Below are 27568 nucleotides of genomic sequence, written 5' to 3'. Positions count from 1 at the left end.
TTACACAATCTCTTCAAGATTCAAATCTCTTGAAGGCTTTAACACTCAAGTTTTACAAGAAAGAATCCCTCAACCTAGCTCAAAGATAGCTCAAATACAAAACAAAACTAGGATGACTCACAAGGGTGCACTAAAAGATATGCAAGTGATGGTTTAATGCACTAAGAAATAAATGAGAGCTTTTGAGCCAAGAACAGGTAGGTAGACAATTGATTGCAAGTGTTCTCTATATCATAAATGAAATGGAGCTCTCAATTTATAGGTTTCTAAGCTTGGGAGCCAAGAAAAGCAAAAGGCAGCCTCGACCGATCGAGTTGGGGGTTGACCGATTCACTAGTCATTGGACCATTTAATGCCTTGGAAGATGACTGTTGGACCTCGATCGGACCTCAATTGGGCCTCAACCAAACCTTGATCGGACCTCAACCAGTTGAGGTTCAATCTTGATCAATTGAACAACCATTCTGGAAGAAAGAGAAAGTTTTTTGCACCCTTGATCGGTTGAGCTGGGGGTCGACCCGGACCTCGACTAGTTGAGTTAGGGGTCGATCAGTTCCTCATCCGATTCAACCGGTTGAGCCATTTTTGGCTCAACAACAAACTTTTTCAACTTAAAACCTTTTAAACAAGTTTGAAAAACATTTTACACAAGGTTTTAGTTGAAAACATGAAATCATCCAATTTTTAAAATATTTAAAACAAAATAACTCTTGGATGATTTTGGTGCATAAGTAAAGAATGTAATGCATGAAAAACCTAATGCATGAAAAACCTAACGCACCAACAACCTTACAAAGAGATCTTATGAAGCTTGGGTCTTGAAAAACACTTATCTTTAAGATCTTCTTCTTCTTCATGATTTCTTTTTGGCTTGACTTGTCTTTGTGATTGTCACTTTGGAAATCGTCTTGCCTAATCACACTTGAAATATAATCATTAGTTCTAAACCTTGTTTTGTTATCATCAAAACCGAGATTAACCAAACCTTGGTTTTACAATCTCCCCCTTTTTTATGATGACAAAACTAAGGTTGCTAAAAAGCTCCCCTTTAATATATGCTCCTTTGAATTTAGAAAATATTCAAGTTTAGAAACTTCAAGGATTATATTAAGGATGCTCAAAAAGATATAATCAAACATAAATAGCATAAAGAGCAATTTAGCAATTTGGAAAGACATTATTATTAAATATGATGCATGCAATTATAACCAATAAAGCACATAGCATCAATATGAATAGGATTGCTAAAACATTATTGACATTTCTTCTCTAGTTAGCAACCTACCATTACTTCTCCCCCTTTTTGTCATCAACAAAAAGTCTCAATAAAGTATATGAGGGGAATCACATGTTATCAAAAGTTTAAAAAATAAACAATAAGCATGATTTGATTTCTCATGAAAATGAATCTCCCCTTTTTTCATTAGAGAACATTTTCTGAATAAAAGATTGCTCATCCTTAGAGCATTCCCAATTTAAAGCATAATTTGGAAAAAAATATATATGGGAGAACATATGCATTTAAAAAGATATATAACATGCATTGAATAATACTATTAGAGCATACAAGCATATGATCATTCAATTTTACCTAGGTGTATTTAAAAAAAATATATATTCTTTTTAATCCAAACCTTGGTTTAACAAATATGATCATTTAAGCATGTGATACCAAATGTTATATTATTAACAAAAATTATACCAAGTGTTAGCAAAATGATAAAAAGATACTGCAATTTAAGCTTTAGAAGGGATACCATTACCAATATTATCAATGCATTCTTTCTAAGGTAAGCATATCATCCTTCTTGCATGGATCCCTACAAAACAAATTAAGTAACCTTTGGTTCCCATATCATTTTGGATCCTAAAAGGTTAGTCTTTCTTCCACTTGGAATCCAAAATAATTTAGAGTTTTGAAGAACATGAAAGGATTTTTTTAAGGGACAAATATCACTAATTATGTGAACTCTTCTTCCACAAAGATTGCAAATAGTTGAGGTGAAAAACTAGAGGCTTCCTTTACAAAATAATTCTTAAAAAAATTGATTTTTGAAAGGCTTGTAGCCTAGCCCCTTTTTATCAAAAAAACACTTTTGATTTGCCAAAATCATATCAAAAATCTTTTGACCATTTGAGAATTTTTAACTCCTCATTTTCCTATTCAAAAGAGATGTTTGTCTTCTCAATATTTTCAAATTTTTCTTTACACTCATTAAGCTCATTTTGAAGACAAGAAATCTTTTTCTTGAGAAAGATATTTTTGAAACCAATTTTTTCAAGATCAGAATATAATTCTTGAAGTACATCTTGAAACTTATTATAGTTAGAGTTGGAGTTTACCTCATCTTCATATTCCTCCAAAGCCATAAAGCACATGTTGACATCCTCATTTGTGCATTCTTCTTCCATGGAGTCTTCATCACTTTCACTTTCACTCTCACTCTCTTCCTCTTCATCATCATTTATTGAAGCCATAAAAGCTATATTTTTCTTATTTTCTTCAACTCTTTGATGATTGTTCAAATTTATCTCATAAGTCATGAGTGACCCAATGAGTTCTTCAAGTGAGAGTTTGGTGAGATCATTTGCTTCTTGAATAACCGTCACTTTTGTTTCCCATTTATTTGGTAGAGACCTTAAGATCTTCATGAATTTCTCTACTTCGGTGTAGGTCTTTCCCAAAGCTTCAAGTTCATTCACAATCACCATGAACCTAGAAAACATCTCTACAATAGATTCAAAATCCTTTATAGAAAATAATTCATAATCATGCACAAGGAGATTGATTCTAGACTCTTTAACTTGGTTGTTTCCCTCATGAGTGATTTCTAATAGTTTCCAAATTTCTTTAGCCGACTTACATTACCAAATACGATTAAATTCATTTCTATCAATAGCACAATGTAAGATAAAAACAACTTTGACATTTAATTGAACTTTCTTTCTATCAAGTTCATCCCATTCATGCTTAGGTTTTGGAACCATCACTCCATTTTCTAATTTTGAAGGAATGTGGAGACCATCTTCAATGACATCTCATAAATCAAGATTAGTAGATTGGAAAAACCAAGTCATTTTAGTTTTCCAATAGGGATAATCGGTTCCCGTGAAAAGTGGAGGTTGGGTGGTTGAAAAACTTTCAATGTGAGATGAGCTTGATGGATTTGCCATTACTTCTTAGACGGTTAAGTCTTAAATAAAAAGTCTAGCTCTGATACCAATTGTTGGAAAAATTAGGCTAATCTAACCTACGGTAATCACCCTAAAGAGGAGGTGAATAGGGTAATGGTCTTTTTTTGCAAATTTAAACTATGTGAATGTGAGAGACAATTATATGCAAGTATATAATAAAAAAAATATAAAGACAATTGCATATAAATTAAAAGAGTAAGGAAGAGAGAATGCAAACACAAGATTTTATAGTAGTTTGGCGCAACCCGGCCTACAGTCATTCTTCTCTAGCTTCAATCCCAAGCTTGAGGTTCCACTAATTCAAGGCTTCCAAACCAAGTCTTCAAACAATATAATTGGATTATGGTTCCAATTCACCCTCTTGAAATTTTGGCTCCAAACACCCTTTACACTTCGCAAGCATTAAATGCTAACGGCTAATCAATCGGTCGACCCCCAGCTCGACCGATCGAACCCTCAACGGTTAGTTCGACTTTTTTCTTCTATAAAAAGGCTTGAATGTTTATTGTTTTATGAGCTTAACCTTCCCAAACCTTTCTTGAATATATTTAAGCCTTGGAAGAGTGTTTTTTTTTAGTGCACCATTGTTCTAAAACTTGCATATCTTTAGTGCACCATTTAATCCTAGTTTTTTTTGTATCATTTGAGCTTAAAGTTTTTGTACTAGGATTTTGTGAGATCATTTATTTGTAAATCTTTAAGAGGAAGTTTCTCAAGTGTGTGGTATCACTTGAGGGGTTGTTCAAGAGTGGGATATCTCTTGAGAAGTGTAAAGGGTGCTTAGAACCAAAAGTCCAAGAGGGTGAATTGGAACCATAATCTAATTGTATTGTTTAAAGGCTTGGTTTGGAAGCCTTGAATTAGTGGAACCTCAAGCTTGGGATTGAAGCTAGAGGAGAGTGCAGGTTGCACCAAACCACTATAAAATCTTATGTTTGCATTCTTTCTTTCCTACTCTTTTGATTTATATGCAATTGTCTTTATATTGTTTATTATATACTTGCATATATACATTCACATAGTTAAAATTTGCAAAAAGAAACCATCATCTTATTCACCCCCCCTTTAGGGTGATTACCATAGGTTGGATTAACCTAATTTTTCTAACACTAATAAATAGTTTAGTAGAGAATTTGAGATAAGAAACGAATAAATTCAAGTATTTCTTATGAATTGAACTAGCCCATTTAAGAAATGGTATTTTTATTTCCCAACAAAAGTATGTACTTGATATTCTCAAAGAAACTAGGATGCTTGAATGTAAACCTGCTAACATACCTATTGAACAAAATTATAAACTTGAGGAAACATTAGAAGATACAGTAGTAGATAATAGGAGTTACCTGAAGCTAGTTGCGAGACTCCTCTATTTGTCTCACATGAAACCTAATATAGTTATGCAATGAGTGTAATAAGTTAGTTTAAGTACTCCCCTAAAGAGACTCACTTGTAAGTTACGCATAAAATTCTTTGATAATTGAAATCCACTTCAGGTAAGAGGAATACTCTTCAATGAGAATGAAGAGTTGAGTTTGGAAGCCTATATTAATGTAGACTAGGTCAAATCAATAATAGATGCTAGATCAACATTTACAAATTATACTATTTTTGGAGGAAATTTGATGACATAAAAAGTAAGAAACAAGTTGTAGTTGTTAGGTCTGATGTTAAAACAAAGTTCAAAGTCATGGAAAAATGAATCTATGAACTATTATGGCTAAAGATCATTCTTGGTGATCTAAGTGAAGTAGAAAGGGGCTGTGGAGTTATATTGTGTTAAAAAATCAACAATCAATATTACTCACAACCTACTTTGACATGATTATATAAAACATGTTGAAGTGGATCAATACTTATCAAAGAGCAACTAAATAATAGACTCATTTGTACTCCTTATATTTCAACAAATGGGCAATTTGTTGATACCCTAACAAAAGGTCTATCGAGTCACTCATTTTAGAATATAACTAACAAGTTTGGGATAGGTAATACCTATGCACTAATTTAAGGGAAAGTGTAGACTAATTTTATTAAAGATACCAAGGAACTAGCTCCATAATTTCCAAGATTTGATTGAAGATACTAGAGAATTAATTTCTTGGAATAAAATATCAAGGAATTAACTCCTTAATTTTTTAAATTTGATTAAAAATACTAGAGAATTAATTTCTTGATTTCCAAGATTATATAGTTGTATATTTTCTATTTATTTTTCTTGATTTTTAGGGTAGATGATTGCTAGGAATTAGTCAACTTTCTATATATAAGTTTCCTAATTTTGTAGCATTATACACTATATATACTATATCATTTTGTCATAAATATAATAAATAAAATCATTCTTTTCCATAATAATAAGGAGAAAATTGAATGAATATATCACAAAAAAGTTGAATAAGAAATCAAATGGATGTGGAATAAACAAAAGAAGTAGGGGATTAAAGTGAACTTGTGCTAATGTATGTTGATGTGATCATGTTTGCCAAAGGGAAAATTTTATGAAATATTCTAAGAAAGGAAACCAATGTCACTAAAGAACTAAAGAAAGAGGAAGGGAGTGTCCTTATAAAAAGAAAAAATAAATAAAAATAATTAACCGAAAAATGCATTATGTATATTTGTCATTTACCATAAATTGGTAACAAACTTTCAATTTCAATTTTCCATTGACAAGTATCGTTTTACATTGCATGAAAAAATAGGTACATTTTATCAATATTATATACATAAGTCATTTTCGATGAAAACTTTCACTTAATTGAGAAATATAACCATTGGAGCAATAAATGTCTATTTGAATGTACTTCTTATTTTTTATTTTTAAAATTAGAAACTCCTATATAAAAGTGGAACATCTTATATAAAAATTATAGATTTATCTCATGTCAAAATAAGAAGTATACCATAAGTACTCTAAGAAACAACATTAGCTTTGCATGGGATAATATAATTTTTTTTATAAAAAATAAAAATAAAATTAAAAGATATAAATAATGGTAGAATTTCTTACCCATATGGTTAGCTACCTAAATCTATGATCATATATACATGAAATCACTCAATCGAAAGTTGGATATGGTAGAATTATCCATACTCGAATATGCTTTGAAATGGTAGGATATTGGTTCGACGTTTATCAAATTTATGATCCCGAATATTAAAAGTATATGGTGAAATTTAGACAGTTGAATAAAAAATAAAAATATATGAATACAATAAAATTTTTAAGTTGTCCAATAAAATAGAAATATATGACATCAAAGTAAAAACAAATGATAAAATAACACGAAAGATTGTATAAGTAAGATATTAAGATTAGTTTAATTTTTTGGGTAGGTATTGATTCCAAAACGTAGTGGACTCTTTGATTTAATATTTTTTTTCAACTTTATAATAAATTATTGTATATTTATAATGCATGTGGATGCAATCAAGTGTAATTTGGGAAGTGTGCATGCATTCAATGAAGGGTTTTCAACCCAAAAAGTAAACCTAAAGAGGGAGGGAGGGAGGGAGGGAGAGAGAAAAAAAAGCGAGTGAAGAAAAAACAAACACATAGGCAATTCCGCGTTCTTCCGTAAGGGCCAAGTCCCACTACTAACCCCAATATACGCGTATGAGGCTACTGCTCTCATCTCTATCTGCCTTTTCACCTAAAACCCTCACTTTTTCTTCTATCGCAACGCATGGATCATATTCCTTCTCCTAATTCACTCTCTAAGCTCTGACAAAAGGAAGGAACAAAATCTCCTCCTCCTTTTCAGACTGTGTTTCTAGGGTTAGGGTTTTCTGGATCTTGATTTGTGGACTTTCTATTAAGATCACTGCTGTTTTTTTTGGACTATACATTATAGTTTTGGTTTTGGGATACTGAATTGATGCAATCGCGACGGCTTGAAGATTTCGCGCCGCAGTCGCCGGCAGCGAGGGTGAGAGACCGCCGATTGGAACTGGGGGCGGACTCTTTCTCGAACTCTCGCCGGGATGCGCCGGAGAGGCGGAGTTTGAGCCCGCAAAAGCTGGATGTGGGTCGACGAATTCCGGGTGGTGATCGGAGGAGCAGTTCGGTTGAGAGGAGAGACTATGGCTGGCATTTGGGCGGCGGCGGAGGCGGAGGGGGAGGGAATCGGGTGCTTTCGGGGTCGCCGCCGCTGGCAGCCGTGCATAAAAGGCCTCAATTTGATGACGATGATGAGGTGGAAGAGGGGGTTGTCATGCGTAGGCAGCTGGAAATTGGGCGGAGAGGTGAAGTGCTGCGGGAGGCTTCGTCGGGTTTTAGTGGTGAAGCAAACACTAGTTTGAAGAATTTATATGGTGGTTATGATCATAGTAGTTCTAGAGTCCGAAAAGATAAAGCTTTGAGTTATAGCGACACCAGATTGTCTGGAAGTGAGAGGCATGGGATGCTGGTTGAGAAAGAGAATACAATGGAAGATGGTGTTAGAGGGTACTTTAGGTTGGCTCCTGATCTGGGTCCTGCCTCTAATTACGATGAAACTGGCGGGCCTTTGACATCTGCTTTTCGGGATTCTGATATAAGCCGGTATAAAGATGAAACATTTCGTTATAGGAATTCATTACCTGCAGATAAATTACCGGTCATGGAATCATCCTATAAAGAAGGCGAGAAACCCATGATGTATACCAGGGATATTTCATATACTATGGTGCCATCGCATCGATCCAAGGAAATACCAAGCAACACTCAGTTCAAGGAGATCGCGAGCACCTCTTTGAGCATTTCACGGGCTGATTTGCAGGTTCCTTACCAGGATGATCCACGTTTGCCTTCAGATGAGTTTCCACGGAATCAAACCGAACCTTTGGGTTTCCGTGGATATGGCCGAAGGCAGCTTCTTGAATCTGAAAGAAATTCTGAGACTGAATTGACAGATCATCAGGATTATCTATATTCCAAAATTTTGGCAAGGGAGAGCCACGATTATGTATATCCATCTGATGATTTATACAGAAAGATGCCGATGCTAGCTCGAGTAGACTATGATCATAAGGACTCATTAAGACCAGGTATTATTGAACGCTTTGTAGATAATGTTGATGACATTAAAGTTTCTAGTGGAAACCTGAGAGACAGAAGCATTGCACGCCATCCCACTTTACAAGAGCAGAGTTCAGACTACCTTGATATGAAAAGAACACCAAATGCATCAAAGCAGGGTGGGCTATATTTGGGTTCAGGAAGTAATTTGGGTTCAGGACATAATCGGCTTGAGTTTGGAAGGCAAGTTTCACGAGATCACGATATCTTGAATTCTGGAAGACAAGCTTCACGAGATCACGATATCTTGAATTCTGGTAGGCAAGTTTCACGAGATCATGATATCTTGAATTCTGGAGTAGTACAGGAACACGAATTCTCACGCCTTAGATCACATTATGTTTCTGGAGGAGATGCAAACCCAGTGTCTCAGAAAGAAAGATTAAAGATTATACCTGTGGCTGACTATGACATGGAAATGCATAGACTTGCTATAAGACGACAAAGAATGAAGGGAGAGGAGCATGACATTTATGACGCATCTGATAGGATCCTCAAGAGAAAGCACAGCATGGATGAAGAAGTAACTAGGTATAATTCTAGAAGTATTATTTCGAGTAAATGGTATACGCATGTGCCTAGAAGGTTTCAGGGTCATCTAGGTGATAGTGTTGAAGAGATGTATGATGAAGACCTGGCTGGTTTAGCTTCAACAAAACCAACAAGAATGGAGCGCAATGGATATAGACACTCTGAGAGGATTTTTGATGGCAGAGACCATCGTAGAGGTTCTGCTTATGATTGGCTATCATCTCAAGATCCATTAGAATATGAAGAAGAGCGACCAATCAAATCCTATAAGCCTGGTGGTAGATATATAAAGGGTCAAAATAGACCTAGCTCTCTAAGCTGGAATAACTCGTACCATTTTGATAAAAGAAGTTATCCAAACAAACAGCACAAAGTTTGGAAAAGAATTAAAGAAGATTATTATGAGGATGTGGATGCAAATGAAAATGATTTTGACCCATCAGAAGAAGATTGGGAAAATCCTGTAAAATCTGAGCCACCTGAGGACTCCGAAGAATTTAAGCAATTGGTGCATAAATCCTTCTTAAAGTTTTCCAAAAAGTTGAATGAACACCCATCTGTTCGAAGAAGATACAAGGAGCAAGGACAAGCTGGCAGTTTGTTCTGCATTGTTTGCGGCAGAAGGTTTGTTTTCTTTTTCTGTGGTGTTCTTTCTAAAAGTGGATCACTTCTTTTATTTTTTGATTCAGAAGTTCTTTGTCTTATCGTTACTTCTGCAATCAAGTGAGTAATTATTAACCTAAAAGATTTTGCCAGTTGGGTTTTCTTTGGGATTCCTATAATAGATTTTTGGAGTTTTGAAAATCAGCAACTTGTCTAGGTGTTTGGGAAAATATTGGGGCGGATGACTTAGTGGTTCCCACTATTGGTTCCATGCAATGAGTGAATGAACTTTTTGAATGACTAAAATATAACTTTGTCATGCAAGTTCAAGGGAATTCCATGATACTAAGATGTCGTGTAAATCTTTTGTTACTGCTGGATGTCCTGTTCCTAGGCTAATGGCTATGACTAGGGTTGAGTTTGTTGTTCTGAGTGAAATTTGTTCTTCTTGATTGCCCAAGTTGTTCCAAGGTAGATCATGGATAATCTATTGAGGTAAAAGATTGGACAGGGTGAAGCGGTTTGAAAGTCAAACCTAGGATTGCTGGTCTTTGTTTCAGATGAATACAAATTAATCATATTCGCTATTTTTTCCAAAATGAATTTATATTCAGCCTTGTAGAATTTTTGGTTGAAGATTCACCTACGACTCTCCTTGTTCCCACCCTTTTCTCTTTCTTAATTTCTATATTCTCATGGTTTTGAATAAAGTATTCTTTTAGAGCAAGGGATGTGTAGAAAGGTGTTCAAAGGACAAGAAGGGAACCAAACAGGGAATGGGATGTGTCGATGAGGCTGAGAAGTTGTTGAGACTCTCTATACTAGAATGGGAAGTTTGAAGTCCAAAGTTGATGCTTCTTGCTGATTTTGGCCAAACAGAGAAGCCTATATGTTCCCTTATCATAGACTTACTGGATATGGGATATTAGAGTTGAGCGAGAGCAGTGTCTTGTCATGCTCTATATCTTAATGATGCAACCTCTAGTGAATGCTAGATTTACATTTACTCAGGATAATTCACACAGTTCTTGCATTACCAGGTTATAGATGTTTCTTAAGCTAATAAGCAGTGAACTTGTGTGTGCTTCCTTGAGAAAGGCCATGTGCCATTCCATTAAGAAAAACTCTATTATTAGTATTACTATTATCATTGGGTAAGCTGAATCCTACTGCTATTAGTGGTGATGGATGTGATGTTGTGATCTGATGGTGATATTGTTGGATTGGTAATCCTGGCAGCACAGAGAGCTGTGTTGACAGTGCAGGAAGAAGTCTTGGTGGTTGTGATTATGGAAGCAATCAGTTTGAGGACATAATGGCCTGTCTACCCAATTCTTCACTGGAGGAGATTTGCGATAACACCATGGAGTTGACCAAGGATTTGGTCCATTCAAATCTCTCTCTTCAATTCACTCAACCATGTAAGGCTCTAGGTTATCTTGGGAAACTTCTACCAGAAGATTTTTTCAATTAATTAAGAAATTTATAGTGGTGTTTGGAATTTGAAAACAGCTGCATTATAGAGAGTGAAGATAGTGAGAACTGATTTTAGTTAACTTGGATCAACACACTTTAATGTGTGCTGTTTGCCTTCTTCGAGGATCTTATCTATGAGATTGTTGAACAATGACCTGCTTTAGTCCCCCATGGTTAGGAATGGCAACTAGGCGGGTTCAGGACGGGTTGCCCCCATCCCAACCCCGCCCCATTTATTCAAAACAATTCCTATCCCCATCCCATTTAAAAAATTAAACAGGGCGGGGCGAGTATGAGAATTTATCATACCCGCCCCACCTTGCCCCGTTTATTTATTTTTTTTGAATTTTAATTTTTTTTTAAAATTACTTTTAAAATTTAATTACATTAAAATAAATATATTTTATAAATAATTAAATTATTATATTTTTTATAACTTATTTTATTAAAAATATTTTATTATTATCTATATATTAAAAATAATAAAATAAAAATTAATTTTAAAATTTAAATTAAATTTAATTTTAAAATTAATTTTATATATAATCAGGGCGGGGCGGGATGGGGCAATACCTGAACCCGCTCCGAACTTGCCCCGGGTTTTTAAAAAAAATCCCAAACCCGTCCCAAACCCGTTTATTAAAATTGAACCCCGTCCCATTAGGGGCGGGACGGGTAGCCGAAAAAACCTACCTCATTGCCATCCCTACCCATGGTTAGGAATATCTAAATATTTATCATGTTGGGAGAATTTGGCGCTAAACCTTTTCCGAAGGATGGCTCGATATTTTTGGTGGTTCTAGAATCAAGGAGTAACAAAAGATTATTGATTTATTTCACTTTTTGATATATAGAGAGTGGACGTACTGGTCATTTTTATCAATAACAATCTTTGAATAGGCTGCCTGGAGATCATTGTGGTAGATTCAGTAGGTAATATTGCTGTGTTAATCTGTCAATTTATGTGTTGCTGTCATTGCTTCTTAAGGTGTTGATGTCATTCAGGCAAAGCTTGAAACCCCACTTGGCCACAAATTTCCCTTCATACCTGGGTCCTGTTGTGGAGTTTATATTTTATGCCATTTTTTTCTCATTCAAAGATGTTCAATAAATTATTCTTACTGCCTATTAAAATAATCTAAATAATATTTCTCTTGTGAAAGCTCAAGCATTCTTATTGTTCCTCCTCTTTCTCCTCTGTTCTATGTCAGTAGATTTGATGTTGTGCATACATGCCTCTGGGTAATAATATAGTTTATCATGCATTTTATTAGCAATTGATTATGTATCTGAGTTTTTTCAGCAACTCCAAGGAGTTCATGGACACTCAGCGCTTGGTGACACATGCCTATATGTCTCACAAGTTTGGACTGAGAGCAGACCACTTGGGTCTTCACAAAGCAATTTGTGTTCTGTTGGGATGGAACAGCATTGTGCCCCCAGACACAATAACATGGGTTCCTCATGTGTTACCTGGTGATGAAGCTTTGACTCAGAAAGAGGACCTCATTCTCTGGCCACCACTTGTCATCATCCATAACATTTCTATTTCGAACAGTGATCCAGAAGAATGGAAGCGTGTAACCATTGAAGCGCTTGGGGCTTTTCTCAGAGGTGTGTGACTAACTTTTGGTTAAATAATTATATTGAGTCGGTTTACTACTGAATTTAATTGGAGGGAATGCAATGCATATAAAAAATAAGAATGCAATTTAACCTATTCATGACAAGCAACACAGAATGAGAAATATGAGATTATTATTATTTTCAGATAATAGGTCTGACCAAAAAGACAAGCTCATTGTCAACCAACCCAACTTAAACCTGACCCTAATAAACTTGTTGAACAAACATGTTGAATCCTGCCCCATTTGATGAGAAAACATGGCGAACCTTATGATGTAATTCTTATTTTGCTACTTGAAAATTAGCAGTTTTAGAAAACTTTGAAGGCTAATGCCCTTATACTTTCATGGGGGTGAACCTCTCATTATCCTGAGCAAGAGCTTATATTTTTTTCCTTCTGATCGTTGACTACTTGGTTTTGTGTTGATTCTTCTAAATGCCCTGGTTGCTTCCTTCAAGTCTTCACACCATTAGAAATCTATAGTGCCCTTGCTATCATTTGACTATTTCATTCTTATTCCCTAGTCTCAATATTTTCCTTTCCTTCTTTTAAATCAACCCTGTCAATCAAATTTAACTTCACCAAACCCAGGGCTATCCATATAAACTCTTTCTCTGAAAATTGAGGTCATATAGGCTAAGTTATAGCATATTAGGTTGGGTTGGGTTATTGGCGAAGTGATAAGCTCTTCAGATTAAAAGTTTTGGGTCTGTTTGGGAACTATTCATGAAAATTGTCTTTTGTTCTATAACATAAAATAGATTTTTAACTTGAGATAAAACGTGTGACAAATTTTTTAACTGAAAATAGGTTTTTAAGAATTTGTTTTGAAAACAGATTGATTTTTTTAGATGTTTTCAGGTGTTTTTTGTGGAGTATTTTGAGAAATAATTTAATATATGAAGAATGTTTTGAGAAGTTTTGCATTGTGCATTATATCTGATAAAAAAAAATATGAGTGCATTATAACTTCATAGAAAATAAGTTGACCAAATTATTTTTCACATTTGAGTTCTTAAATAGATTTTTTTTTTTTTTTTTTAAAAACAATTGAGAAATGTTCTGAAGAATTTTTATTAAAAATTGATTTTTGAGAACTGTATTTGAAAACACTTGTGTTTACCTCTAGCTTAACTCAGCTTAACTGAGCTGGTGCCCTAATGCTCACTCTGGATTTGGCTTAAATAAATCAGCGATGTGCACAGTAAATTAGTTTTGGAAGCTGGTGCTATGCTTATTCTGTTTTACTGCCTTCGCTTTTTGGGGTCTTAATGGCAGGTAAAGGTTTTGGCGGGGGAAAATTCAAGATGTGCCTCGGTAAGCCTGCAGACCATAGTGTTATGGTGGTGAAGTTCTTGGGTACGTTTTCTGGACTGGAAGATGCAGTAAAGCTTCACAAGTATTATGCTGGGAATAATCATGGAAGAGCAGATCTTGAGAAAATAAATTACAACAATGGCAAAAGCAGCAACAGTACGGAAGCGGGAATGCAGCCAGACAAACCAGAGGAGGTTGTTCTATATGGGTACATGGGAATCGCAGAGGACTTGGACAAACTTGATTTTGACTCCAAGAGAAGGTGTTTGATTCAAAGCAAGCAGGAGATCCGGGAGCTTGCAGATGCCCCTGTTAAACCTGATTAGAAGTAACTGTTCAAATCTGTAAATTAAAGATAGAATAATCTTGTTTAACAAGCTTGAGCTATGTTTTTTCCTCTCTACAAACCTATGTCAGTTATGTAAACAGAGCTGTTATGTAACACTTCCTCGTCAGCTCTTTATGAATTCCCATAAAACTAAATTCTAACTAAGTTTGCTAGTGGAGGACAGCCGGTGTTTGGGGGCACTTGGGTTTCCCTCTTGCTAATGCAATTTTCAGATTGTTTTATCATCTTTCTCAGAATCAATCTTACTTCTCGGAAATTGGATTATGAATGAATGCCTTTCAAGTCAGAATTTCAATTACCGACCCTCAATGGATCAATTTCAAGCTCAAGTCCCTGGGGCAGAGCAGGGTGCTGGGCTTGCCCGATCGGAGGGCACCGAGCCCTCTGATCCTTGTCCGCACAATTCATCGTGATTTACCCTATGTTTCTTCGATTCTTCACTCCCTCCCAAATCAACTACTCTTCTTAGCACAACTCCGTTGGTCAAAACCATTAATATTCAACCTACCGTTCATTGACCAACGCCTCCTTTCCTTGGCACAACTCCGTTGGTCAAACTATTAGTATTCAACCAACCATTCATTAAGTGTCTCGAGTAGAATTTGGCCCATCCGAAGGTCTCCTTTCACAAAATCTTATTTTATGTTTTTTCTACAGGAAGGAATGGGATTTCAACTAGAAGATGGTTCCCCTATATCAGTATTGACGTTACCCATTTGACAAAAAGCAAAGGGATATCACCTCTAGGTACCCAAGAATTTTACAAATTTGTAGTTTCTATATTGGTTTTGATTTTGAAGTGAGGATGATGTCATTGAAAATGTAGAAATTAAGAAAAATAACAAATGATAAGCTCTTCAAATTTACAAAATTCAAGATAAATACAAGGCAGCCACTTCTCATTCCGTCATCTGTAAATCACACATACTTGTGTATGCAAATGAAGAAGAAACAATCATTTTCTGAGACTTTCCTTTACCTCCTTTGGAAGTTAAGGAACTTAATGCCATAGGCAAAGACGAACAAGAAGAGGAGGACCCAACCAATATGAGCCAACGCAACCGCTCCCAGGAAATCATATTCAAAGCCTAAAGCCTCCTTAAGATACAGCTTCACTGACTTGACACCTGCTCCAGGTACCTGAACCGGATCCTCCTTGTCGCCCACCTGAGATGTCACTAGTCCGTAGATGGTCCATGCAACAGGGGAAGCCCAGTAGTACCACCTCCACCATATTGGTATTTGCTGCAGATGTACAGTTTGTTAGAATTCAATATTCTTCTACAAGAATATACTCAAATTCTTCGTAGGCATACGCACCATCCTAGGGATGAGAAAACCAGAGAAGAGATTCCAAAAGCTTAGGAAAAACGACATAACAATGGCAGCAATTTGATGGTTGGGAGTGAGTGCTACGATCATCATTCCATACAATGTGAAGTAAATAAAGCACATGAGTAGGTAGTAGTAGAACCATAAGAACTTGTCCACTCGCCAGTAGAATCCCATCATAGAGTAGAGGAGAAGACAGTAAACCAAGGTTTGGATTGCAACGTAAATTGCCTCTATGGCCACCTGCAGGGCATCCGAATACAAGATTAGTTTAAAGTTAAGCTCTACTAGAAATGTGTCTGTTTCTCATCAGTTTTCTCAAAAGGCAACCTGGGCAAATGCGTAAGGCAATGCTGAATACATCCCAGCTGCCCTTTCACGGTAGAAGACTGTTCTCTCAATTGCCACAACAGGCTGCACTGAGGAAGTGTTGGTGGCTCCAAGGAAGAAGACAGCTGAAAACATAGCTCCCAGCAGATTTATTAGATCTTGTTCCTTGTCTCTGCATACAGTAGTTGGGGTGTTGGTTCACATTTTTTGTTAATTATTAATGGAGAACCACCAAAATAATAAATTTGCAATACTTACGTCTGCTCTCCTTTGTTCCAGAAAATTACTCCAAATAGAACACCAATAATTATGGTCAAGAAGAACCGGATAGCATTATAGGGAGGATTCCTCCAATAAGACCAGTGCTGTTTCCAGAAGCAAGCCTTGCATTGAGTAATAAAGCTTTGAGAGTATTTGGTGGGGAAATAAAGGTCTTTGGATCCTGGTGATGGTGTGCTCAGCTCTTTGATGAGTTCTTGATTCCTCCTGCAACAAAAGGGTGAGTGTAATAAGTCATTGGAAAAAGAATTGAGACAGAAAGATGATGTTCCAAGGAATCATAATCCACTTACTGATAGAGTTCAGATTTAGCATAAATTTCTGCAAAATCCACACCAAGTTGAGCCTCAACTGCAGCAGAGCTGATCTCCAGCATCCATGTAGCAGGATTTTGACCATCTCTGATTTTAGGAACCCCCGGGACAGCCTGCAGCAAGTTATGGATTTGATCATGACACACTCCTTATCAGTATAACAACGGAGATGGAGCAAGTTCACGGAAGATGAATAATGCTCACTTCAAAGTACTCTACAAGCTTGTGAGAATTGCGACCAAGAGCTCCAGCATAAATGATTTGTCCTCCTCTCTTCATCAGCAGTAGCTGCAGGCAAAAATGATGTTGGATTGAAGAAAGGAATGGTGACTCCATGATAATCATACCAATAAGAAGTATTAGATTCAAAACCATGAAACTGTGAAATACCTCATCGAAAGCTTCAAAGATGTCTATGCTTGGCTGGTGAATGGTGCAGACAACAGTCCGCCCTGTATCCACTGTGTTTCTAACAGTACGCATAACAACTGCGGCTGCTCTAGCATCAAGGCCTGTCGTTGGCTCATCCATGAAGAGGATGGAGGGGTTAGCAACCAATTCTACACCTACTGTCAGCCTCTTCCTCTGTTCTGTTGAAAGCCCATGTATTCCGGGAAGGCCAACCAAAGCATCCCTCAGGGGGTGAAGCTCAACCAATTCCATCACTTCCTCAACAAACACCTATGGCATAGAAGGAACAAAAAAAAAAAAAAAACAACTGATGAATATAGCTTATAAGAAGGTGAACTAAAAGAAAAATCATTCATTTGAAAAAAGGACATGCCTGCCTTGTTTCCTTCTTGACATCTGGAGCAAGGCGCAGCCAGGCAGAGTAAACAAGAGATTCATAAACAGTTACATTTGGAGAATGTATATCATTCTGCTCACAGTAACCACTAATACGAGCGAAAGTTGCTTGGTTTTTGGGGTAACCAGAAATGCTGATACTTCCTTCAATGTATCCACCTGTTTTCCTTCCGGCTAACACATCCATCAAAGTGGTCTTTCCAGCACCACTGACACCAACTAATGCTATTTGAATACCTGGCCTGAAAGCACCACTAGCATCCCGCAGCAGTTGGAGACGATCCGCTTCAATTCCTTGGCTCTTCATTCCCTGTGATTGAATCCATAAAAAAGTTTCAAAGCTCTAGACCAAGATCATATCCTAACACATATATTAGTCTCACTGGTGTGTCTACATACTAAAAACAAGTTACTTACAGCAGGCATATCAACATAGTAATTCACATGCTCAAATGCAAGTGATAAGGGCTGGAAGGGCAACACCATTCCCCTTTTAGTAGGTGCATGATTTGCATCTTTGACAACTGATTTGGTGCTTTCTCGAGTTTTCCTTACTTCCATATCAATACCTGTTACCATAGACCTACTATCAGCTTCCAGATAAAGAAAATCTGATGTTTATGTTATTTGTAATGTACAGTATCACTAGCCTCTTCAAGAAGTGATTAACAAGAATTTTGTGAGGGTCAGGTAAAAAGCTGGTGTCTCCTAGAGAAGGAGAACCAATAGCAAGAAGCAAGTTCAGAAATTGTAGAACCATACAATAATAGTTGATGAAACATTGTTAATAGCAACATCTTCTCCTCTCTGCAAAGGGAAATTTGCAGCATGTTTCAGAAGAAATAGATCTCAAAACTTATCCTTTTTGTCCTAACATTGTTAGGCTTGAGTTTTAGGCTATCATGCTACTGGTTTTCGGCATTGATAAACCACTCAGTTTATTGAAAATGAACACCATAAGGTGGCAATCACAGGGGATTTGATTCAATGGAAAACTAGATATTGAATTATTGTTGAATGGAAACTGTATATGGACCAAAAACCAGAGGAGATCAAAGTTGGAAAAATCTTGAACCTTCAGACATTGGGGCAGTAGCTGAATTTCTTTCTGGGGTGGTCAGATCATGCGGTTTGTTAGAGTAAAACTGCTTCTCACTCTTTTCTTCATTATCCTCATCAATAATGACAGATTTTGAGTCTCCCAGAGCTGCATTTGAGTTTCAGAAAATTGTCAAAACTAGAATCTTATTTAAATAATACCCAGTTCTGACTGATGGATGATAATTCCATGACTGGAACCTTTGGAGGGAAGGAAAAAGGAAAATGGAGGTTAGTATAACCAATAACTTACGGTCCAAATATGTCAGAGCTACAATGAAACAGATATTGAAGAGCAGAGAAAACCCCATGAGTGCACCAACACAAATCCAATACCAATAGCCATCCACAAACATGCCTCTTGCCTTGAGAAGAGCTTTTCCAACTGTGGGTTCTGGAATTCTTTGATCGATGTTGGGCTGTGCCAAAAACCGATTAGCGTATACAAAGACAGACCAAGTAATGACGGCAGAAATGCCAAAGCTTAAAACAAAGTGAGAAACAATCATTCAAAAGCTACTAGGAAACCTTACCGCACTCCATCTGTCATCAAGAAATTCATTGATGACAAGCGCATTTTGTCCATACGTCATTGGAGAAGCATAATATCCCCATATCATCCATGGTTCAATATCATCTGAGTAAGAAGGAGAAACAAATGGTTTATTACATTATCACTCATATGATATAATCACATGAAGAGTGCCCCTCATCTCCCTTTCCACTTGAAATATGGCATCAGTGTTGCAAAAACAATCAGCTCAGTGCATAGCAAAAAGACACAAAACACTGACCTTTGGCTACAATGAAACCACCCAGAACAAAAACCAGTAGCAATGTAAAGGTACCAAGAGTGTTGGCCACAATCTGTGTTCTTCCAAGTGCTGCAATGAAGCGGAAGAGAGATAGAGCCATCTGATGCACGCCAAAGAATGCCAGTAATTGACGGAAAAACCTGAACATTTTTCAAGTCTTGGGTTGTCATAGTTCCATTTGTGAATGCTAAAACAAGAGTCAGGAAGAATGAGGTCCATTCACATACCTACTAGCAGAAGGGGCAAACCCAATAGTGTAATACGTGAGAATGATCCATATCCCTGACTCCATGAGTGACAAGGGGATCCTAAGGACCCAAATTGGTAATGCAAAAGCCCATGCCGGGTAAAACAAGAAATCCCTCTGCTTAAAAAACACTGGGAGCCTGAAAATAGTCAATGCAAGCTCTGCCATTCCGTTAAACATTACATTTATAAGACTATAAAACAGAGCCCCATAGAATTTTACTCCATCTTGCAGTTGGCCATGCTTCATTTCTGTTCTGAAGAACACTGTCATGGCAATTACTGACATGATTGTAATCTGGGTTGTCTTGAATATGTATATAAAAGAGTTGCGCTTCATCAATAGCCACTCCCTGGCAAAGCATGCCTTGAAGAGTTCCCAGTTGGAGATTCCATACTTTTCTGTCACCAATGCTGCAGGATGGGTTCTGCTCTTATTGTAAGGGATTCCAAGGTCGTCTGAAAGCTTCTGGCCAATGTGGAAAGAGTTGAAATGTTCTACAAACTCGGGCACTGAGATATATTTGTAAGGTTCATTGTGTCTGAACCAGTATTGTTCTTGTTCCTTTCTGGAAGTCACCTCTTGCAAGAAGTCTGCAACTCCTTTTCTTTTCGGGCATTTGAAACCCACGCTTTCAAAGAACTCAAGGATGTTTTCACGGGGACCTTGGTACACAATCTGACCCTCACATAGTAAGATAATGGCATCAAAAAGATCATAAGTTTCAGGTGCAGGTTGGAGAAGAGAGATTATCATGGTTACTTCCATGATATGAACCATCTGCCTCATAAACTTGACAATCTGAAAAGTGGTGGAACTGTCCAGACCAGTTGATATTTCATCCATGAAAAGAGCCTTTGCTGGTCCAACCAACATTTCTCCTGCATTCAGTTTCATCAGTCATATTAGGCTGTTGTGGAATATTAAAAATCTTAAGAACAAGGACTCTTCAGAAAGCAGACAATTCAAAATTGATCAGTATCTCAATTCAAATTGAAGGCAAATGCTTTACCACTAAGTTGAAAGTAACAATTGATAACATAATCAATGGAAGTGGGGCACATACCAGTAGTAACACGCTTCTTTTCTCCACCAGAAATGCCCCTTCTCATATCATCTCCCACCACAATGTCAGCGCAGATATCTAATCCCAGCATCTGTTACACAGACAATGTCAAAAAGCGAAAAGATTGGGAATGTAACTAATAGGCCAGGCACCAAATGGAAATGGAGGTGCAAACCTTGAGCACATAATCTGTAACCAAACTAGTTTCTTGGCCTGCCATTGCTGTTGCTTTCATGAATGCATCTATCTCAGGATCTGGCTTAATTGCAGATTCTTTTTCTCGTCTTGACAATTCTGCTAGTAGTTCATATCTGGTTCCAACTCCCAAACATCGTCCTGAGAAGTCCAACGTTTCCCTAACTGTCATCTCACCATGGTGCAGATCATGCTGGCTAATGTAAGCACATGTTCTCTGAGGAACAAACTCTGATAATTCATGACCACAGTATGTGATTTTTCCTTCCATCTGTCCATAAACACCGCACACAACAGAGCAATGAGTTCAGGAATCGGGGACTATCACCATCACTAAATAATTCAGAATTAAGGAACAGTCTGAGGACATGGGCTGAAACTAGGGAAGGAAATAACGATGACACAGTGAAGGATCGAATTGGATAAAAATATTTGTCAGAATGTAAGTTGGGGGGACAGCATACCCTTAGATCTTTGTCCATCTTCCCAGCAAGCGCCTGCAGCAGGGTAGTTTTCCCTGAGGCTGGAGGTCCCAGAAGCAGAGTCATTCTGCAAAACACAGAAGCTAATCAAGAAACCAGCAAAGAAAGAAAGTGTACTTAATGGGAAATTTTTTTGTTATCCTATTGAATTTTCCCTGAATATGTATCAATCAAATTATCTAAAGACATCATTCAGGAGATTTGTGTTATGGGTAACATGATTGATTGAATGGTACTTCCAAAAATGGAATACATTTACCTTGATGGTTTCACGATCCCACTCACATCTTTTAGTATCTTGACTGCCCTTTTCTTGGATGAGGAAAGCCTAATCAGTCCAAGTATTCCCTGTTCATGACAATAAATAAACACAATCATACTTCATTCATCTCTACAAATTCCAACAGTCTTCTCAATTGAAGCAAACATCTCCCAAAAACATTATCAGGAGATTGAAGTCATTCATCATAATTTGCTGAAAGGGAAAATCAAGAATCACCATCGAAAACAGAAGAAGAAAAACAAAGGGACAAACAGAACAAACTACCTCTATTAAGTTCATGGTAGAATTGAGCAGAGTAGGAAGTGCCCTGGTTCCAACATATGCGTCTCCTTCCACTGATAAATGCTCAAACCGGACTTCGATTTTTGGTATCTCAACCCCAACCCTGTTGAGCAAACAGATGTTACGTTTCATAAAACTTTTCTGGTAACAAATTCAACCGGGGCAAAGCCAAAAGCAAAAAAACACATGACCAACAGGGTGAACTTCATGGGAAGAAAGAGAGAAGAGTGACCTATCAGTCCTTTCCCTGAGCCTGAGAAGGAACTTCTCATTATCTTCTTCAACAACCTTAAGTATACTCTCTATGAGATGCTTCCTCTCCTGCATACCAAGATTGGTGAAGTCAACTTCTTCATGGACAACCTTCCCATCATCCAAAACTTGCTTAAGCATCCCCTTCCTCAACCGCTCAAAGGTTGGAAGCCTTTCAATGGCCGCCCACTTCAACTCTTCCTCATCATCCTCTCTCCTACTCGGAAAAACATCACCTTGTGCTGACAACACCTCAAGAATACTCGCAGAAGCCCAACTTCGCCTACTTCCAGACGCTAAACTTTTGCGCCTGCTGCTCATGGACCTTGCTAGATCATCCCCAGCCAATGCTGCAGCCATTGCCACGCACCAAAACCCCTCAGAGTAAAGACTCCAAACCCCCCTTTATAATAACCCTGGAAAGCTCAGATTCAACCGATGAGCTCAAGATGCTAGAGAAGGTGTGGATGAAATGGTGAGTAGATGAGATTGATAGGCATGGAGTGATGTAGGAGGTGATGGAGACTGGAAAGCGGTAGAGAAATGGGCATTACTGAGTGGGAGAGGAGTCTTTTATGACGTACATGAAAATTTTTATGTTTGATCACTTGACAGTTCGGGAGACTTGAGAGTTAGCTGGTGAGACTTTCATGCGTATGGATGCAAATCTTTTTCGGCTTAATTATGGCTGGCATATATTTTGGAGAGGGTAAGTGTGTTTTTGGTGTCTCCGTGTTAGCTTAACAACCACAATAAAAATAAAATAAAATAAAATAAAAACCTAAAATTAATTATAATTTGACCCACCAAAGAAAAAGATTGTACATGTGTTGTTAAATGCTACTACTTTAATATTATCCTTCACTTAAAAATGTATAAAAATAACAATTATTTTGAAATCACATCATACCATTTCAAAAATAAAAATTTGCCTTACATGTCAAGGTTTTTTTAACAAAAATAAAACATTTGCCCCCTCTAAAAAAACAATATAAATTTAATTTAAAAAATTTTTTAAATAAAAAATGATGGTAACTAAATATTATTACCACAACCGAACTAAAACTAAAAAATAAAATAAAATCTTCTTTAATATTATTCATATTTATTTTTTCTGGTTTCTTTTTTAATCTTTTTCTTGTTTATGCTTAGTTTTTATGATTGGTTTAACTTATCAGAGATAGTTAATGTTATCCTTAATTTACATATTGATATTTATCTATTTATTATGTATTAGTTTGAATTATAATAAAATATAGAATTTGATTTAGAGTGTAAGTTTACTATTACGACCCGCTCTCAACCGTGTAGATATTGTCCGTTTTGGACCCAAAGGGGCCCTCACAGCTTTAAAACGTGTCTAATTGGTTAAGAAGGGTCTCTACATATATAACGCTAAGAACTTTCTCTTATATCTGATGTGAGACATCACAAACACCTCCTATGCAAATACAATGTTTGTAACGACCCGCTCCCAACCGTGTAGATATTGTTCGCTTTGGACCCAAAGGGGCCCTCACGGCTTTAAAACATATCTACAAGGTTAAGAAAAGTTCATACTTATATAGCGCTAGAAACTTTCTCCCCTATCCGATGTGGGATGTCATAAACACCCCCCATGTAGACACAACATCCTCGTTGTGTCCCACAAGATTGTGAGGCCAAACAAACACCCTTACGGGACTAAACAAACCCCACACCAAGGTTGTGGATCAGCTTTGATACCATTTATAATGACCCACTCCCAACCGTATATATATTGTCTTCTTTGAACCCAAAGGGGCTCTCACGGCTTTAAAACGCGTCTACAGGGTTAAGAGAAGTCCATATTTATATAGTGCAAGGAACTTTCTCCCTTATCCAATGTGGGATGTCACGAAATTTTTGTAATGGTCCGCTCCCAACCGTGTAGATATTGTCCACTTTGGACCCAAAGGGACCCTCACGGCTTTAAAACTTGTCTATAGGGTTAAGAGAAGTCCATACTTATATAGTGCAAGAAATTTTCTCCCATATCCGATGTGGGATGTCACAAACACCCCCCCCCCCCCCCCCATGTAGACACAACATCCTCGTTGTGTCCCATGAGATTGTGGGGCCAAACAAACACCCTTACGGGACCAAACAAACCTCACACCGAGGTCGGGGATCGGCTCTAATACCATTTGTAATGGCCCGCTCCCAACCGTGTAGATACTATCCGCTTTGGACCCAAAGGGGCCCTCATGGCTTTAAAACGTGTCTACAGGGTTAAGAGAAGTCCATATTTATATAGTGTAAGGAACTTTCTCCCTTATCCGATGTGGGATGTCACGAAATTTTTGTAATGGCCCACTCCCAACCATGTAGATATTGTCCACTTTGGATCCAAAAGGACCCTCACGACTTTAAAATGCGTCTACAGGGTTAAGAGAAGTCCATACTTATATAGTGCAAGAAATTTTCTCCCATATCCGATGTGGGATGTCACAAACACCCCCCTCCCCCCATGCAGACACAACATCCTTGTTGTGTCCCACGGGATTGTGGGGCCAAACAAACACCCTTACGGGACCAAACAAACCTGACACTGAGGTCGGGGATCGGCTCTAATACCATTTGTAATGGTCCGCTCCCAACCGTGTAGATATTATCCGTTTTGGACCCAAAGGGGCCCTCACGGCTTTAAAACGCATCTACAGGGTTAAGAGAAGTCCATACTTATATAGTGTTAGGAACTTTTTCCCCTATATGATGTGGGATGTCACAAACACCCCCTATGCAGAAACAACGTCCTCGTTGTGTCCCACGAGATTGTGGGGCCAAACAAACATCCTTACGGGACCAAACAAACCTCATATCGAGGTAGGGGATCATCTCTGATACCATTTGTAATGACCCGCTCCCAACCGTATAGATATTGTCTACTTTGGACCCAAAGGGGCCCTCACGACTTTAAAACAGGTCTATAAGGTTAAGAGAAGTCCATACTTATATAGTGTCAAGAACTTTCTCCCTTATCCGATGTGGGATGTCACAAAATTTTTGTAATGACCCGCTCCCAACCGTGTATATATTGTCCACTTTGGATCCAAAGGGACCCTCACGGCTTTAAAACGCGTTTATAGGGTTAAGAGAAGTCCATGCTTATATAGCGCAAGAAAATTTTTCCCTTATCCGATGTGGGATGTCACAAGCACCCCTCATGTAGACAAAACGTATTCGTTGTGTCCCATGGGATTGTGGGGCCAAACAAACACCCTTACTGGACCAAACAAACCCCACACCGAGGTCGGGGATCGGCTCTGATACCATTTGTAATGGTCTGCTTCCAACCGTGTAAATATTGTCATTTTGTAAGGACTTGTTCCCAACCGTGTAGATATAAACCGACTTGGACCCAAAGGGGCCCTCATGGCTTTAAAACGCGTCTATAGGGTTAAGAGAAGTCCATATTTATATAGTGCAAGGAACTTTCTCCCTTATCCGATGTGGGATGTCACGAAATTTTTGTAATGGCCCGCTCTCAACCATGTAGATATTGTCCACTTTGAACCTAAAGGGACTCTCACGGCTTTAAAATGCGTCTACAGGGTTAAGAGAAGTCTATACTTATATAGTGCAAGAAATTTTCTCCCATATCCGATGTGGGATGTCACAAACACCCCTCCCTCCCATGCAGACACAACATCCTCGTTGTGTCCCACGGGATTGTGGGGCCAAACAAACATCCTTACGGGACCAAACAAACCTCACACCAAGGTCAAGGATCCGCTCTAATACCATTTGTAATGACCCGCTCCCAACCATGTAAATATTATCCGCTTTGGACCCAAAGGGGCCCTCATTGCTTTAAAACGTGTCTACAGGGTTAAGAGAAGTCCATACTTATATGTTAGGAATTTTTTCCCCTATCCGATGTAGGATGTCACAAACACCCCCATGCATAAACAACGTCCTCATTGTGTCCCACGAGATTGTGGGGTTAAACAAACATCCTTACGTAACCAAACAAACCTCATATCGAGGTAGGGGATCAGCTCTGATACCATTTGTAATGACCCGCTCCCAACCGTGTAGATATTGTCTACTTTGTACCCAAAGGGGCCCTCACGGCTTTAAAACGAGTCTACAAGGTTAAGAGAAGTTCATACTTATATAGTGCCAAGAACTTTCTCCCTTATCCGATGTGGGATGTCACAAAAGTTTTGTAAGGGTCCGCTCCCAACCGTGTAGATATTGTCCGATTTGGATCAAAAAGGACCCTCACGGCTTTAAAACGCGTCTACAGGGTTAAGAGAAGTCCATGCTTATATAGCGTAAGAAAATTTTTCCCCCATCCGATGTTGGATGTCACAAACACCCCCCATGCAGACACAACGTCTTCGTTGTGTCCCATGGGATTGTGGGGCCAAACAAACACCCTTACGGGACCAAACAAACCTCACACCGAGGTCGGGGATCGGCTCTGATACCATTTGTAATGGTCTGCTTTCAACTGTGTAAATATTGTCCTTTTGTAACGACCTGCTCCCAACCGTGTAGATATTATCTGCTTTGGACCCAAAGGGACCCTCATGGCTTTATAACGCGTTTATAGGGTTAAGAGAAGTCCATACTTATATAGTGCTAGGAACTTTTTTCCCTATCCGATGTGGGATGTCACAAACACCCCTTATGTAGACACAACGTCCTCGTTGTGTCCTACGGGATTGTGGGGCCAAACAAACACCCTTACGAGACCAAACAAACCCCACACCGAGGTCTGAGATTGGCTTTGATACCATTTGTAACGACCCGCACCCAATCGTGTAGATATTGTCCACTTTGGGTTCAAAGCGGACAATATCTACACGATTGGGAACGGGTCGTTATATTGAATTGTAGTAGAACCCAAATATATTTATATATAAATATCTATCATCATTAATGAGAATAGTATGTCATATTTTCTTTATCTATATGATATCAAAGCCTTGAATTCTAAACCCTAATTTCAACTTAGAGCAAATTTAGGGTGCAAGGCTTAGGCCCTACATGCCTCCCCCTACTCTTACCGCGGATCATAGCGACCTTGCTATGCCTATGTATTGAATGTAGCATTTTGAAATACATTTTCATAGCCAAGAATTCCAATTTTTCTTAGTTCAAACCTACTAGATTTTTCTTCTCCTTTGCTTCCACTTGGTTCCCTTTATTTAACATATATTTTTTTTATTCCCTTCAACTCTACCTTTCTCTCTTTCTTTGAAAGCTTCCTCAAAGATATATTTTCTTTATTTACATAACTAAATCATAAAAAAAAAAATACTTGTTAAGTTTTTATTAACTAATATTTTTACTTGGAAGTAGGAATATAATGTGAATAGATCAAAATTTAACCATTAAGTTGCAAGTGTTTAATGATTTATTATAAGTTTTAAGTGAAAGACTTTACTTTCGAAGATAGTCCGTTATTTGAAAAAGAAAAAAAGCTAAGATATTGATTTTGTATCTATGAAAATTTTAATGTCCACTTTTGAAAGTATATAGAATTCTAAGTTTTTTGAATGTAAGTATAAAAAATGAACTAAGGTATAAATAAATAAGATTAAGTTGTAAGACAATGAGATCTAAAAGACGTTAAACAAAAATGATTGAATTCTTTAAA

General features: G+C 37.6%; 2 protein-coding genes across 2 annotated transcripts; one reads left to right on the top strand and one right to left on the bottom strand.

Annotated features, from left to right (window-relative positions):
* Positions 1-6764: 6764 nt before the first annotated feature.
* LOC117928614 lies at positions 6765-14381 on the top strand. The gene is made up of 3 exons (XM_034848546.1): positions 6765-9409; positions 12168-12478; positions 13770-14381. The coding sequence occupies exons 1-3, from the start codon at positions 7074-7076 to the stop codon at positions 14132-14134; spliced, it is 3012 nt and encodes a 1003-aa protein (XP_034704437.1). The 5' UTR covers positions 6765-7073; the 3' UTR covers positions 14135-14381.
* Positions 14382-14986: 605 nt separating this feature from the next.
* Positions 14987-22532, bottom strand: LOC117928613 (pleiotropic drug resistance protein 2-like). Its single transcript, XM_034848545.1, has 20 exons — positions 21920-22532; positions 21670-21790; positions 21382-21470; positions 21105-21189; positions 20621-20911; positions 20446-20536; positions 19360-20260; positions 19112-19272; positions 18851-18954; positions 18571-18736; positions 18295-18426; positions 17637-17788; positions 17197-17529; positions 16803-17093; positions 16617-16700; positions 16392-16525; positions 16078-16305; positions 15820-15991; positions 15478-15732; positions 14987-15402 (listed from the first exon to the last, which is right to left on the bottom strand). Exons 1-20 carry the CDS (start codon positions 22297-22299, stop codon positions 15133-15135), a joined length of 4440 nt encoding a protein of 1479 aa, XP_034704436.1. The 5' UTR covers positions 22300-22532; the 3' UTR covers positions 14987-15132.
* Between the last annotated feature and the right edge of the window lie 5036 nt (positions 22533-27568).

This window comes from Vitis riparia, chromosome 13 (assembly GCF_004353265.1).
Source record: "Vitis riparia cultivar Riparia Gloire de Montpellier isolate 1030 chromosome 13, EGFV_Vit.rip_1.0, whole genome shotgun sequence".
NCBI lineage: Eukaryota > Viridiplantae > Streptophyta > Magnoliopsida > Vitales > Vitaceae > Vitis > Vitis riparia.
Note: the sequence above shows the minus strand (reverse complement) of the source record. Positions and strands in the feature narration are given on the sequence as shown.

Bases quoted from the DNA above. Each gene is read 5' to 3' on its own strand.
- LOC117928614 (XM_034848546.1), top strand. From the start codon at position 7,074: ATGCAATCGCGACGGCTTGAAGATTTCGCGCCGCAGTCGCCGGCAGCG. The intron at 9,410-12,167 runs GTTTGTTTTCTT...GAGTTTTTTCAG, and splicing joins TGCATTGTTTGCGGCAGAAG to CAACTCCAAGGAGTTCATGG. The intron at 12,479-13,769 runs GTGTGTGACTAA...TCTTAATGGCAG, and splicing joins GCTTGGGGCTTTTCTCAGAG to GTAAAGGTTTTGGCGGGGGA.
- LOC117928613 (XM_034848545.1), bottom strand. From the start codon at position 22,299: ATGGCTGCAGCATTGGCTGGGGATGATCTAGCAAGGTCCATGAGCAGC. The intron at 17,789-18,294 runs GTTCAAGATTTT...CTATGGTAACAG, and splicing joins TACTGCCCCAATGTCTGAAG to GTATTGATATGGAAGTAAGG. The intron at 16,306-16,391 runs GTAAGTGGATTA...CTTTTGTTGCAG, and splicing joins GCTAAATCTGAACTCTATCA to GAGGAATCAAGAACTCATCA.